The sequence below is a fragment of the Zerene cesonia genome, chromosome 19 (assembly GCF_012273895.1).
Source record: "Zerene cesonia ecotype Mississippi chromosome 19, Zerene_cesonia_1.1, whole genome shotgun sequence".
NCBI lineage: Eukaryota > Metazoa > Arthropoda > Insecta > Lepidoptera > Pieridae > Zerene > Zerene cesonia.
Window position 1 is genome coordinate 3870249 of NC_052120.1, and position 15641 is coordinate 3885889.

At 30.8% G+C, this 15641-nt stretch overlaps 1 protein-coding gene across 2 annotated transcripts in view; it reads left to right on the forward strand.

The window, feature by feature from the left end:
- Positions 1 to 15641, forward strand: part of LOC119834693 (pyrokinin-1 receptor-like) — a 47023-nt gene that overhangs the window by 11394 nt on the left and 19988 nt on the right. For both annotated transcript variants that reach the window (XM_038359141.1, XM_038359142.1), the window contains exon 2: positions 14669 to 15474. In XM_038359141.1, coding sequence (XP_038215069.1) covers positions 14694 to 15474 — 781 coding nt within the window. In that variant the 5' untranslated portion in view covers positions 14669 to 14693. The remainder of the gene's footprint in view (positions 1 to 14668; positions 15475 to 15641) is intronic.

The following is a 15641-nucleotide window of genomic DNA, read 5'->3' on the forward strand; positions in this document are numbered from 1 at the left end:
TAATAGTGTCTGATTAGCGCATTCAAGTAACCAATCAATCAAGCAATCAATTAAATATCATCTAACAAACTTAACTTTTAACTTTTAACTATTCATTTGTGTATTATAATAACCTATAATAAATATGCAAAGTACCTACCTATGTTTTTTCTATAAAAAACCACAGACTATGGGTCAAATATAGTCAGTTTAAATTTTAATTAAAAACTGTTTTGATAAAAAATCGTGATTATAGTTTTTCCATATAGTTGGGATTCTCATTAACATTTGTAATCCTAACCTACTAATATTATAAATGCGTAAATTTGTAAGGATGTGCGTGTGTTTTTTGCTCTTTCACACAAAAACTATTGAATCAATTGCAATGAAATTTGGTACGTAAACAGCTGGACAACTGGAATAACATATAGGCCACTTTTTATCCCGATACTCCTACGGGATACGGACTTACGCGGGTGAAACCGCGGGGCGCAGCTAGTGTACAATAAATTGATGGTTATTATCAATTCTCAAAGATTATATTTATTTTTTAGAAGATTTGTAGGTACTTCGCCGCATAATATAAAATATGTTTTTTACGGTTAATAAATTTGGATAATAATTTGTATTTAAATGTTTGATTTTAACCTCCGGTGCAAACGCAACGTGTTATAAGTTTGACCTTGATGTGTGTATGTATGTGTATCTGTGAAGTTGTAACTCTCAAACGCATGGACGATTTCGATGCGATTTTTTTCATTCGAAAGCCATTTTCTTTTCGATGGTTTTTAGCTATTGTAATGAAAATTGGTTAAAGATGGCAGCCACTATAAAATGACTGATTAAATTAAAAACTCCTTTTTTATCCACATCACAACTTCCTTAATATGAGTATCAAACGAAAAATAAACTAGAAGAATAAATACAGTTTTTAAGCAATATGTCTTTGCAAATTCAAGTTGGCAGAAAACACAAAACGGTTTTTCGAAGTAATAATTTATTTATTTATTTTTGAAATTAATATAAATTATTATTACAAATTGAGACTTATCCTAGGTGACATTATTACAAATGGCAGTCTAGCGATTTCTTCCAGACAACCGGTTGCACTGAGAGAAGTTAAAATAGAGGATGGGAGTAGGGAAGAGCATAAAGAGTATATATATATATGTATATATATATATATATATTTATTTATTATATAAAATAATTACCAATGTTACTCACAAATTATTCAAGTACAATTTTTAAAAAGTGTGTAAGATATTCTTACACATGTACTCTTAAAAAGTTTTTTTTCTTAATTAGATAATACAATAAGATGTATTTGTAACAATATATTTTTAAAAGGCCTAGTTACACGAATTCTATAAAATTTACCTAAGCCCTTAGCCTTTTGTCTGGCTGTCGAATTAATTTTATTTATTTATCAAGACGAAAATTCGATTAAAATTCATTGAAATTGCTATTAAACTGACTGTGCCCAATTGATATAAACGAATAGCTCATGAATCAGAAGTGCTAGGAGAAAACCAATTAAAAATAAAATAATATGATATTCTTATACAGAGTATTATTAAGAAAAAATGCTGATATATTTAAGTGCAAATGCATTTCGTGCAACTCTACCATAATAACGGAATTTAAAATTTTCTGACAAAACATACACTTCAGTTTAAACTTTAAGGTTTTCGACGTACCAAATACTAGAAATATTTTTGAAACTATTCCGTTATATTCAACCAAAATGAACAAAACGATTTTTTTAATAACAAACATCGTATTGCTTTAGGCAGGTACGTTTTTATAGAACAATCTAAGCAAGGACATATTGTTTCTCTAATTTTATGATAGAAGTGATGTTATTACTTTCTCCTCCGACTTGTAAGTTTTACGGAGTCTTAATGGTATAATCCCTCTCCGGAGTTGCATATTCTGCAGACGCAAATATAATCCCCACAAAATCAAGAGGAATGCTTATTTTTAAAACGGGTATGTTGTATTTTCTTGTGTTTGATTTTACGCGAGTATTATACATTTAGAAATTAAAAACTTTTTAACGGATTTTTTTAAACGCGATTTATTCATTATATTATTAACCCGACGTTTCGAACACTTTACAGCGAGACAGCGAGCGTGGTCACGGGGAGACTGGTCTCTAATTTCTAAACGGGTATGTTGTTATAATTATAACAACAAATCGGCACATATTTATATATGTATCAGGAAACTGTATTTAAACTAATAAGGCTTCACATATTTTATAAAAGTTATTTACGTAAAGAAATATTACAACCCATAAATCAAAATATCTTGATGCAATACCTACACGAGAATATAATATTTTAGAAATTTTGAAAGAATAGAAAAATTTGATCACGAGGCAGGATTCGAACCTGCGTATCTTGCCTAACCGTAGCAACGCCTAGCCTCTCGGCCACCCGTGATCCTGCCACAGTAATCAAATTTCTTCTATTCCTTCGGTTTCATGTGCCTAAGGGGCACCCCACGCCATCTATTGAGATGATTAAGAACCATCACAACCAATACGAAACATTATTTCAATGATTACAATATTGTATCGATGGAACGCGGCCTTTGTTAGGCGAGAGGCTAGGCGTTGCTACGGTTAGGCAAGATACGCAGGTTCGAATCCTGCCTCGTGATCAAATTTTTCTATTCTTTCAAAATTTCTAATTTATAAAGCATTTCAATGTTATAAAACTAAAAATTAAAAAATTTATAATATTTTAATCAAAATACAGAATTTATCGTAAAGGTTCGTTAATTGGAGGTAACCTCATTTCTTTTGATTTAGTAAATTGTACTCGCTGAAGTCAACATTCTACAATGCGTGTCCTGGTTAGTTCTGTATATTTACCGTGAGTGGGAGGCCTAGTTCTTCAAAAGTTGGCAATTCGTTTGAAGAGTCGTAAGGCCTCTACGAATGTTTATGGGCGGTGGCAGCGCTTATCAGTTACCATTAATTAATTGTTTAAGATATTCCTATTACTCTCTTGATCACTAAATTTAATAGTAGATGAGCTTTTCGCCCGCAGTTTCGCATGGATTACAGAATTTTGTACTTTGTGGATTTTTGACGAAGAGGCATAGTATTTATTTATGTATTTATTTTTTATCGGTTAAATGTTACATGTAAATTATACAATAGTTACCACAAAAAAAAATAACCTAATGTTTTCTATCATGATATAAAATTTTGTCAAAATCCTCCCAATGGTTTTTACGTGATTGACGTACATACGAACAGACACATAGAAAAAAATACTAACCATTGTTTTTGGGTCTATAAAATATCCATATTGCTTAGGATAACTACTCATTTTTATAATGATACATTCAGAAATAGGCTTGCAGTTTTACCATATGTATATATAGATTCTGAATAATATAAAATGCCAATCATAACAAAGATTAATATCTGATAGTAAACTATAAAGTTTTATTGCGTTAAACAGGAAGACGTTAGTATTTGTGGGAACAATGAACAGTGTGAGAGAGATATTATTGAGTATAATAGCTTCCAATTTAGATTTACTTTATATCAATTGAAAGTTTCAGCAAGCGTTTAGTTAAATATACCACAGTAGGTTTTTTATGGCCGGTAAATGTTTAATAAAAACCAAATATTTAAAGCGTATGTATGTGTCATATGTTTTTTACTGTAAGAACGACTTCTTTATTTATGTTAATATTTTTATTAAATGAAAAAATATATATGTACACGTTCCGAACGATTTTTTGTTTTTTTCAGCGTGTGTCATCATTCTTCGAAGGATTTATATTACTTTCGTATAATCAACGTTTTGTAAATACAGATCGTTATTTTTATATTAGCGTCAATTGATTGGTTGGAGTTTTACATCTATGTTAACTTTTCTATTATACTTAATGCGAAAGTATGTCTGTTTGTGTGTCCTTCTTTCATGTCGAAACGGAGCTGTGATATTATATAGTTTAATTGTCAGGAGACAGGAGGGTAGACAGTGACATGTCATTCTCGGGGGAAATTCCTTTGGCTACGCGGACAAAGCCGCGGAAAATTAGTAGAGAAAAAAATTAATATTACTTTCAATATTTCTTTATATTATGATGCGCATATGTTATTCTTAAATTGAATAGCTTCAAATTTTATTCCTCAAGCCAATATATTAACATCACAACATAGAGGTATATACCTACCCATGGAATTATGTACCAGCTTACCTTCTACCATATGTCTTAATTTATAGCGATATTATTTTATACGCTACGTTTTCTCTTTAGCGTACCTGGATAAAATCTCGGACAAGAGCATAGAGATCATTAAAAATATGTGTACTTTAATGTACAAACATCTCAAGTTTTGTAAAAACCTGTTCAGTAGTAATACGTTATCTTAATCGAAACTAATATTAATATTAATCCATAACTTTCGCATGCAAAATAAATGTATATAAATATAAAATAAAATGTATAGGTATTAGACATTTATAGCGAAATACGCAAGGTCCCGAAAAGATTGATTATGCCTACGATACTCGATACATAGTGTACGAAACGTCTGGTTAAATTATATTTCCCTAATATGTTAGGTATTTTATAAAAAAAGATTTGAATAAATAAAATCAGATGTAGTTTGAATTAATAATATTGATACTTAAAACTACAATAATTCCGGTTTCTTTTTTTTGTTTAGTTATAATAACTTTAAGACTTACTATAAAATATGTAATATTCGTTTTTTTTTATATTCCTTTAACCAAACCATTTAAGATTAATGCCATAATAGTTTTTTTCACACAGAAACGACGAAAGCCACTCTTATGTTAAGACTTTAGTTTACGTAAGGTTATCTTAGCAACAATTAAACAAAGTACATCCAATCTACCAACTTTTGGAAGCTCTTCGCCTTAAAACAACATTAATGTCTTCAACCACGCTTGATGTACTCAGTTTGTTTCTTTTGTTATCACAAATGGCTCGCTTTAAAAGTTCGTCTTTGCGATTTTAAAGTTTTGAATTATATTTTATAATGTCTTTAGATAAAGAGCTTTAATAGTTTAATAATACTTTTATTTAATAATTCATTATTGTGTGTCTAATAAGTAAATGAAATGATAATAATGTAATATGATTGAAATTTACTAAGTACCTAGTACGATCGTCCTCCAAGGTTCTCCAAGTTCCTCTTATTTATACGATTCTCAGGTGGATTCCACTGCACGTATGACATAGAAATACAGGCAGATAAATCGGTATATAGAATGAACTGCGCCCGGGTATGTAGTACGTATGCATAAAGTCTATAGCAGTTTTCAGCTGTGTGTCGCGACCTCGGGGGGTCTCGATAATATCACTCAGGCCTAAAGTACTCAGGGATACTACACATCCAACGGCAAAAGAGTTTTTGAAATTGGTCCAGTAGTTAGTCCAGTAATTAGCGCATTCAAAGGAATAAACAAAATTCAGCTTGATACTACCTTAGTATCTATAGATTAATGTTTGGATGATATTCGTTCTTGCAAACTTCACTATCTTAACAGTCCTGCATATCTCCCAATTATACTTTACCATAGGTATATTATTTATAACTTTCTGTATTGTAGATAATTAAGATTGAAATGATAATAAGGGCGAAAGAGCTTTACTGCAGAATGAAAGGAGTGGAATGAACGAAATTAGTCATTTCAATAATTTCAAAAGAAACATTTTGATAAATCGGCGGGTAGTTAGTAAAATTCATAAATTTGTTTCATAAACAAGAAAAACCTTTTTAAATTAAAGTGTTTTAATAAAAGCGGCCAAGAATAAAAAATTTTTATCTATGGGTTTTGTGAAGTTCGCTGTATACCAATAACCGTTTAAAGTTGTGTTAGGTATACATATGACTATATATTGCCTTTTAAAAAAATTGTGTTTTGAAAACGGAAGTCTCTACATGCGAGTTTATATAAATGTCGCTCTTAAAGGTCAGTATATATATAAAAAGATATTTCGAAATGAGTAGCAAATGAAAATAATATTTAAAAGAAAACTACAAGAAAACATTGCAGGGAATTAATTATCACCAAAATAAACGTACTTTCTTTGAAATAAAAAGAGGGCAAGCGAACTATTGGTTTGCTTGATGGTGAGCGATCTCTAACGCCCATGAAGATTTGTAGAGGTAAAGTCGCTGCAAATGCGTGGCCCACTTTTAAGGGGTATTAAGGATAGAACTGACGTCGGAAATATAGGAATGGACTGGAAAGCATGAGGAAAAAGACTCGGATCCCGCACTCATGAAACACAGCAGCTAATATTTCACGCCGATTTTGTGTGAATAACATAATCTTGATGTTTCTAAAATTATAGTACTTCGAACACTTATTTCAAAAACTAAATGTATGAGAAATATATTTACAAATTAATATTTATTAGAATTATCGTTTTCGATTCGAAAAATTCGCAGTTAAATTGTTATTTTGAAACTGTAATTGCCAATTAGTGTGTTTCGTGTAGGTGTGCAACCTATCGTCTCATTTAAATGTAAATGACTTTTAACTGTAAATTATCATGCTTTTTTATATAATGACGATACACTTTTTCATAAGCTATAGTGTTGTGCTCTAGGAGTTAAGTGTAATTTAATAACGTTTAAATTAATGATTAATCTACAACTATCATACACCGTATTAATTAAGATTACAACTATTTTAAGGTTAGATTAATCTTAGTGAACTCAAACAAGGTTTTATTCATAAATCGCTGCTCACCCTGGCTTCGCCCGTACATATATAATATCATTAAGTGAAGTTCCAGCTTTTTAATGGTGAATCAATTTTGAAATCGGACGAGTAGATATTTGTGAACACATTACAATCATATTTCATATACAAATAAGCTCTATTTCATTGGTAAAATTGACATGCTTTTTTAAGTATTTGATCATTAATGTTTTAAAGCGACCCTAAATAAACAATAAAAAATACTTACATACAAATTAAAATATTTTTTTTACCTCTATATATTATTATCATAGATAAGCTTCACTTTCTTAGATTAAAAAAAAAAGGTAGTTGAACTGACAGATGAATTTTTAATATAAAGATGCTTATGAAAGAATTTAGTATTTATGTGTCGTAAGTTTCTTCCAATTTATATTTATTTTGAAATTCGTTTAATTATCAATATTAGAAGTGTTGAGTGTGTGATGTTTTGCATAATTCCACTAAAGAAAAGCCCGGTCAACCTCAAAACCATGAATTATGTGTAATTCAATTAACGAATGCGATCATTGAGAATTTTATATTCATATATTTTATATTTTTTCAAGTCCCAAGACACTATTACATTTATATAATCTCGGAAAAAGGCTGTAGGAGTAACACGTTTTCCATGACCAAATTAAGCTTGACATAAAAAATAATCTCGTAATGTTTTTTCTTTAGATTACATTTTTTAAACTAGCTTCAATTGACCACCTATAAACATAATAAAAATATGTTGAACATAAAGATAATAAAAAAACGAAAAATCCGGAAAATAATTACCAAACAAATCTCATAATTTGTAAATAATATCGTGTGAGAAACCGTGATCATTGTTAGTATATTCGACAGTGTGAATATTTGGGAAGTCAAATATCCACACTGACAGCACTTGATCAACGTATTAACTGTGTTTCCTAACTCATGTATCATATTAAGTGAATTATATTTGAATATTTCCAGTGATATTATATATTTACCATGTTATATAATATTTGTGTTTGGCTCGGTGAGCCGGTGGCCCGTATCATTTTTGTTACCCTTCCAAGTCCTTTCCTTTCCCTATCCCCATTTCAATCCTTTCTCTATCCCACCCCTTTAAATGTCCGCAATTAATTTGCAAAGACGTAAGGCTTCTGCATATGGCCTTACATGGGCGGTGATAACGCTTACTATCAGGCGACCCACCACCTTTTTGCCAACTATAACATAAAAAACAATTTCTAAATGTAAGCGCGGATAACAAATAATATGGTTTCAATCCTTTTAGAGCTGTGAACAGATTTTTGTAAAGTGCTGTATGTAGTACCAAAGCCCATTTTATCACGCAACTGTAAAAGCCTTTCCTTATTTCTCCTTAGTGTGTCTGTTTAGGGTGTCGAGCATATCCATTATATTATATAAAGTATTTTAATAAAAATATTTAGTTGCTAAAATATCTACTGTCCTTGATGTGTTTAAACATGTGACATGCGTATGTTCAATGTACAGAAAATATACATATGTTTATGTCTGTAAGTAACTTAATATCGTAGGTATAACATAGCATTATGTTATCTGTGGTATAACGCACATCTCATAATGAAGGCTAATTCTTTTCAGTAGCTGGTCATTATTCTATGCGAGGAAAATTAGTTAAACTCGAATATTAAATGAAAACCATAATAAATAATAACCAATATCCACAAGTTTGACTCTCGGTTGCTATGATATAATGAATGGAGGTAAATATTGAATTCGTATGAATGCTTTAGCTTCTATGGAGCTGTGACAATCAACTCTATAAATAACTGTCATAAATTTCAACACGGCCCTATTGTCGCGATCTCTCATAAAAATTGAAACAAACTGGCATGACACCATGCGAGTATTTATTGTAACATGAATTTTATTTTTTAACTCGCTTATGTTAGCTTCACCTGTATTTTGTTTTTATTACCTAGTTTTTTTTAATCTATTTTGTATACTGTAGCCTCTTTAAACGGAGTCTAATTACATGAGCTTATCATCTTATCCCTAGGATGGACAGGTTTAATTAAATGTGCTTACGAATACTCTGTATAAGTGTGGAGATAATTTACTTGGTTTTTAGTTATTTAAATCCCTAGGTATGATGACATAAGTATTGCTACCTTTTCAATAAATATAAGATTCACATGCATTTTGTTTTGCTTCCTCATTAATATTAAAACTGCTAATGATCCTAACTCGAATCTGTTATATTCTAAAGAAATTTCTTACATAAATCTTCAGATTCATCATCGTTCTTTTATATACTCCGACTACAGTGCAATTTATATCCGAGTACTTATAGTATTTTATAGGCGAGAGTTTTAAGCAACTTATTCTCATTCAAAATTAAATAAAAAAGTGGATCTGCAAAGACTTGTTGAATATAATTTTTGCAATTTTTCGCTCAGAAGCTTCCACATAGATTTTGCTATTCAAATAAAATTGTTAATTTGAAATATATAGGAAAAAACACATTTATTTGCTATCTCATTGAATATAATAAATTATACATGAGCACTGAAAAATTCAAGATGCTTTGCTATATATCCATTGTATTATATACTGTCACATTATTACAATTCCCCTAAAATAATTTATTATCTTACACCTGCATCACTTATATCAATTTATTATTAATATTCTAGGCAATATTAAACTGATTTAATCGAAACACAAAATAAACATAAATCTTTCACTAATTGTGTTATAAATTCGGTATCCATTGGACCTTTACGTTGACTAGTAAATACGGAAGTATTATGTTTCTGGGTTTTGGTTATTTATATTTTTATCTCTTTTTGAAATAATAATTTTGTGTCTGTATTTCCCTTTCAATAATTATCATACTGTATAAATAGTTGGTCGACCGCCCCCTTGGTACAGTGGTTAACGTGTGAGCGTAGAACCGAGGGGTCCTGGGTTCAATTCCCGGTGGGGACGCACAAAAAAATGTCCGAAAGGAGACGACAGAATTCTATAAGTTATATATATTGTGGAAAAAGGACTTGGCACCTATCTTAATTGAGGATATTGTAGTCTAGAATCGAAGACGGAACCCTTATTTGCATTTTTCTAGAATCTAGAGATTCAAGAGATTCAACTAATTTGGTAACGTAAATCCACTGCTTTTATCCATGAAATATCAATATAAAATTGCAACAAACGTTTGAACATGCTAAAAGTTACCGTACGAATTGAATCACTCCGTCGTTTTTGAAAATATAAAATGGTCAAAAATTTAATAATATATCATACCATGAAGTTAAATCACGAAATGTTTTAAGAAATAAATTAAAGTATAAAACCAATTAGATACTCGTATAAATAAACCTTGTTTTTACCTGTCACTGCCAGATTTTGTAATGATTACCTACTGTGAACTGACCAAATTATTTAAAAATTTACTGCATTTTTGTTTCATATAAAATAAAGAGCACAGTTTTTCGTTTTTCATCATTTTCAAAATACGAAGTGATTTTAATTAAGTCGCACGTTGTATGGCTGAATAATTCTGCGCATATATTATGACGCTTTAATTTTTATTACTCATTTCAGCTCATTATATTAAAAACGTGTGACATCTTATGTATTGTATTATACAAAAATTACAAAAGTTCTTTGTGTTGCTATTAATGAATTTACTTAATCAATCGTTATTTGTACGGATATAGAAAAAAGACAAGAATCTGTAAACTACAGTAAAAAGTGTTCTCAACTTTGTAATAAAGTCTAAGAAATTCAGGAATAAGATAACAACGTAATCTAAATATATCTCATAATTTGTGGCGATCTTTCCAAGTACCTTATCCTATAACATTTATATTTGTTTATTTTTCTTATGGCATTCCAAATTTTAATAGGTTCACGATTTTATACGGAGCTATGATCAAATTGATTACTCGAAGACAAATTTAAATAAAAGCCGTCTTGTAGGCTAAAAAAAATATTCGTAGATTGTAGGAGCAAGTCGTGCATGATCAGTATTATCAATACATTAGTTATAGATACCTTCATAAATTGTAATAGGGTAAATAACCTTACCTAATCTGAATCAATTTATATATCGTAAATCTTTCTCAGAATGTCAATAATCGTTCGGATTTGTATTTTTTGGTACAGATTCCCCTAAAAAGTACGAAGTTACTCAAAACCGTTGAAAAGTTCCCTTAACTGTCCTTCGTCTACATAACCAGACACCTAAGGACAATTTTATAAATCATCAAGACGTAAAGTTCTGGTCAATTCCTACAAATTAATTAACCCCAAACACAAGGTCACTGCTATAAATCGTTGAGGAGTTGCCTCGTCAGTGTTTCGGTTTCATCGTCAAATTGACTATAGACTTTGATTCAATTGTAGTAAAAAAAGGTGTACAAGTAGGCATTCTGTGTCCTGCCAGACCAAGACATATTTTCTTCTTAGTCCCCAAAGGAAATCGAACCCCGAACCTTCAGTTCTACGCTTATGTTTTAACCAACGTTTTAGGAGTCATAATAATGGTGCTTTATAAAACTTTAATAAAAATTAACATTCGCTCTACCGCTGTCGAAAGTTTCCCTCAATTTCTCTGGGATGCTACAATCGTATCATATTATAAAAATCATATTTTAACATGGTACCACTCTTTTAAAAATTAAGATCGGTTCATAAACAAATATATCCACGAATAAATAATAAAAAAATATGTATTTATACGATCGAATTGAGTAACATGTTCTTTATTTGTAATTGCATAATTTAAAAAATACTTTATTACCTATTATCTCTATATGAAATATGCATGTATGTAAATAACCCACTACACGATTATTATTTCGAGAAATTTCGTTTAATACCTACAAAAACAACTATGAAAAATAGACGGCAATAATTATTTATTGCATAATTAAGACTGCGAAATGATATCGTTATTATATAATAACGATATTATTTCGCAGTCTTAATAATGTTGACGACATCTCCAAGTTAGTGAACAGTTATGCATTTATAATCAAAGATCAATTAGAGTTATATAGTTTGTGACTTCGAAGTACAAGTTTAATTGATATCAAAGAGAAACGGTTTCTTGATTTACAATTACTATTAAATGCAATCTATATGCATGATAATAATATGCTAAGTATTGTTGTAGTAGTGTGTAATTTACCAAAGGTTGATGAGTCTTCCTTCGCAGTTATTGAGTTCCATGACAAAGTTCTTTATTTTTGTTAAGTAGGATATAGATTTTAACTGACACTAGTAAAAAATTACGTGCGGTACTAAATTATTAAAAAATATTCTGTTATGGTTGTTAACGTTTAATTTTATCATTTTCCGATATCAAGAATTCAACCAAGCGTAAATATGCTTACATCGTTACAAACTTGAACCATTTTAAACACGGTCGAAAATATTCATGGTATTGAATTATTTCAATGAAATGTATATTATGTGCCCTTGTCTATGTTATAATGGGTTTACGAGGTTCCTTTAGTTATGGTTCTCACACTGCAGAAGCGTGATAAGATTGATAAGGGTCGCCTTTGAAGCAGGCTTTATGTAATGAAAGGAATGTGTAGACGTAAATGAGGACCTCTTTAGGTGCTCATTTACGTCTTTTAATAATCGACGCACAATCAACAATACAAAAATTCTTATTAAAAGGAATCAACATGAGATTAACTTAAATACTTTGACTAAATAATAAAAACATTTTGAGAATATACAAAGATTACATAGAATGATGTATACATATATTATATATATTAAAAGTCTCACCTCATGATATTCTAACATTGAAAGGTTGTAAAAGTAACCATATAAAATTTAATGGTAAAATTTTTTGTCGTAAAGATTAGGGTAACTTAGACATAATATATGTGTATATTTGATTAATACCTATAATACAGTAAATTATTTCATTTAGGTAAAACAAATGATATGATGCAATGTTTTATTTTTCTAATTGGTATTGAGGTAATTTCTGAAAGCATTATGTTACAGATATTGATAATGTTAGAATGTCTCTCCCCCATGGATTTGTGAGAAAATATATTTAGGATCTATATTGGCTATTTATTTTTCGCCGCCTGGCAACAAAGCTATATAATCATGGAGGAATTGGAACATAATTGTACTTGTATTTTCCTTATTTGTTTCATAAATAATTAAAAAGAAGGAAAAGGGCGAGCACGAAACCAAAGAAATGTCTGTTATTTTGTAATTAAGAACCTAACTAACTAGAACCTTTAGATATAATTACATAATACAGGTTTATATACACGTGTAGCTAGATTTTATTTTCCACAGGTTTATGAAAGAAAAATATAAAATATTTAAAAATAAATTGCAGAAAAAGATCCAGTCTAAATAATTAAATTAAACAAAATGGCACAGTATACATAAAAGCATAATTAGACTGGAAACTGTATTTTACCCTACGCCTTATAAAATAGCATATTTCCGTTAAAAAAAATAAGTTAAGTGATGCTGAGTGACTTGCTTACTTTATCTCTTCAACCTAATATCTTCACTGTTACCGTATACCTACTTATCATGTAATATAATAATAATTCACACAGATAATTACATTTCCTACTTCTGTTATTAACGTTTTACAACACATTTCTAAATGTTAATACATTATAATTTAGTCCGCCTCAAAATAACGTCAGTTATCTTATACCTTTAAACGAGCAATTCTTGTATATATATATATATATATATAATTGGAATCTCGGAATCGGCTCCAACGATTTTCATGAAATTTAGTATACAGGGGGTTACGGGGGCGATAAATCGATCTAGCTAGGAATTTTTTTTAGAAAATGTCATATTCGTGTTTTATCGTGTTTTTTTTTCCTGACATCTATTGGTGAATAATAATACTATATTGCTTCGTAGATAGCTGGACAACTGAAATAATGTCATATTCGTGTTTTTTTTTCCTGACATCTATTGGTGAATAATAATACTATTTTGCTTCGTATATAGCTGGACAACTGAAATAACACATAGGCACTTTTTATACCGATATTCCTACGGGATACGGTTACGCAGCACGCTTACGCGGTTTCAACCGCGGGTCACAGCTAGTATATTTAAATAATTCTTGCGCATCTGTGTCAGGGTCAACATTCTTTTCTTTACTGATCACGGAAATTATTTCCGAGCCATTGAATATATTAATATATATAACAATGAATATATTTAGAAATTAAATACTTTTTATCTGAGCTGTGCGTGGTCACGGGGAGACTGACACTGTCTCTGACACGCTCGCTGTAAAGTGTTCGAAACGTCGGGTCAATAATCTTATATCTTTAAACGAGCAATTCTTGTATATATATATATATATATATATATATATAATTGGAATCTCGGAATCGGCTCCAACGATTTTCATGAAATTTAGTATACAGGGGGTTTCGGGGGCGATAAATCGATCTAGCTAGGAATTTTTTTTAGAAAATGTCATATTCGTGTTTTATTCGTGTTTTTTTTTTCCTGACATCTATTGGTGAATAATAATACTATTTTGCTTCGTAGATAGCTGTACAACTGAAATAACACATAGGCACTTTTTATACCGATATTCCTACGGGATACGGTTACGCAGCACGCTTACGCGGTTTCAACCGCGGGTCACAGCTAGTATAATGAATAAATCGCGTTTAAAATCCGTTAAAAAGATCTTAATTTCTGAACGTATAATACTCGCGTAAAATCAAACATGTGACAATACAATGAATATATTTGATAAAAAATAGCATTTTGACATTTGATTTATTTTGAGAATTGATCAAATACGTATTTTTCTTCTTTTTTACCTATATTTTGCCCGCCATCATTTTTTACAAAATTAAGTTCTCAAGAGCAATTGAACTTATTTTATTTTTAGTAATATTATAAACACTCATGCTCAATTATTTATCTTTCTTTTCTAGGAGGAGGGATGGAGAAGCGTTGAAAATGGATTTGGACGAAGATGACTTGTGGACTAATAAAACAAATGTCACAGAAGTAACATCGATGCCAGATCACGAGTCTCTGAATGTGATTTTACCTCTCACAGTCATTTATTCAATAATTTTTGTCGCTGGCATTTTAGGGAATATCAGTACTTGTGTAGTGATCGCAAGAAATCGCTCTATGCACACAGCGACTAACTTTTACTTATTTAGTCTCGCTTTATCTGATCTTCTTCTTTTGATTTGTGGCCTGCCCATAGAATTATATCGCCTTTGGGACCCGATATCGTATCCCCTTGGCGAGCCGTTGTGCCTGTCGATGGGCTTAATATCCGAGACTTCAGCTAATGCTACAGTGTTGACCATAACTGCGTTTACCGTAGAGAGGTACATAGCAATATGCCGTCCGTTTATGTCGCACACAATGTCCAAATCATCGAGAGCTGTGCGTTATATCATGGTTATCTGGGTGGTTGCATTGTGTAGTGCGGTGCCGCAAGCGATGCAATTCGGTATAGTGACATTTAATGAAAAGGGACGTGACATAAGTGCGTGTACAGTAAAGGGACATGGTGTACATGAAGTGTTTGTTATATCTAGTTTTGTATTCTTCGTCGTACCAATGTCACTAATAACAGTGTTGTATGTACTGATTGGTGTCAAACTGAATACGTCTAGTGTGTTACATCCAGTGAAGAAATCGTCCATAGAGAGTAGGGATAAAAATGGTTCGATGCGGTATAGGAATGGAGCGTCACAAAGAAGAGTTATAAGGATGTTAGGTGAGTAATTTTATTTCCAATCTTATACAGACTTTCATATCCAGCGACTAAATTGAATTGCGTATCACGATATTTCGCTCTGACTTGCATTCAAGGATTGCATTCAAGGAGGTGCTTTGCGTTTAAAGAGTAATCGATTCACATTTTCTCCTTTTTCCTTGAGTATG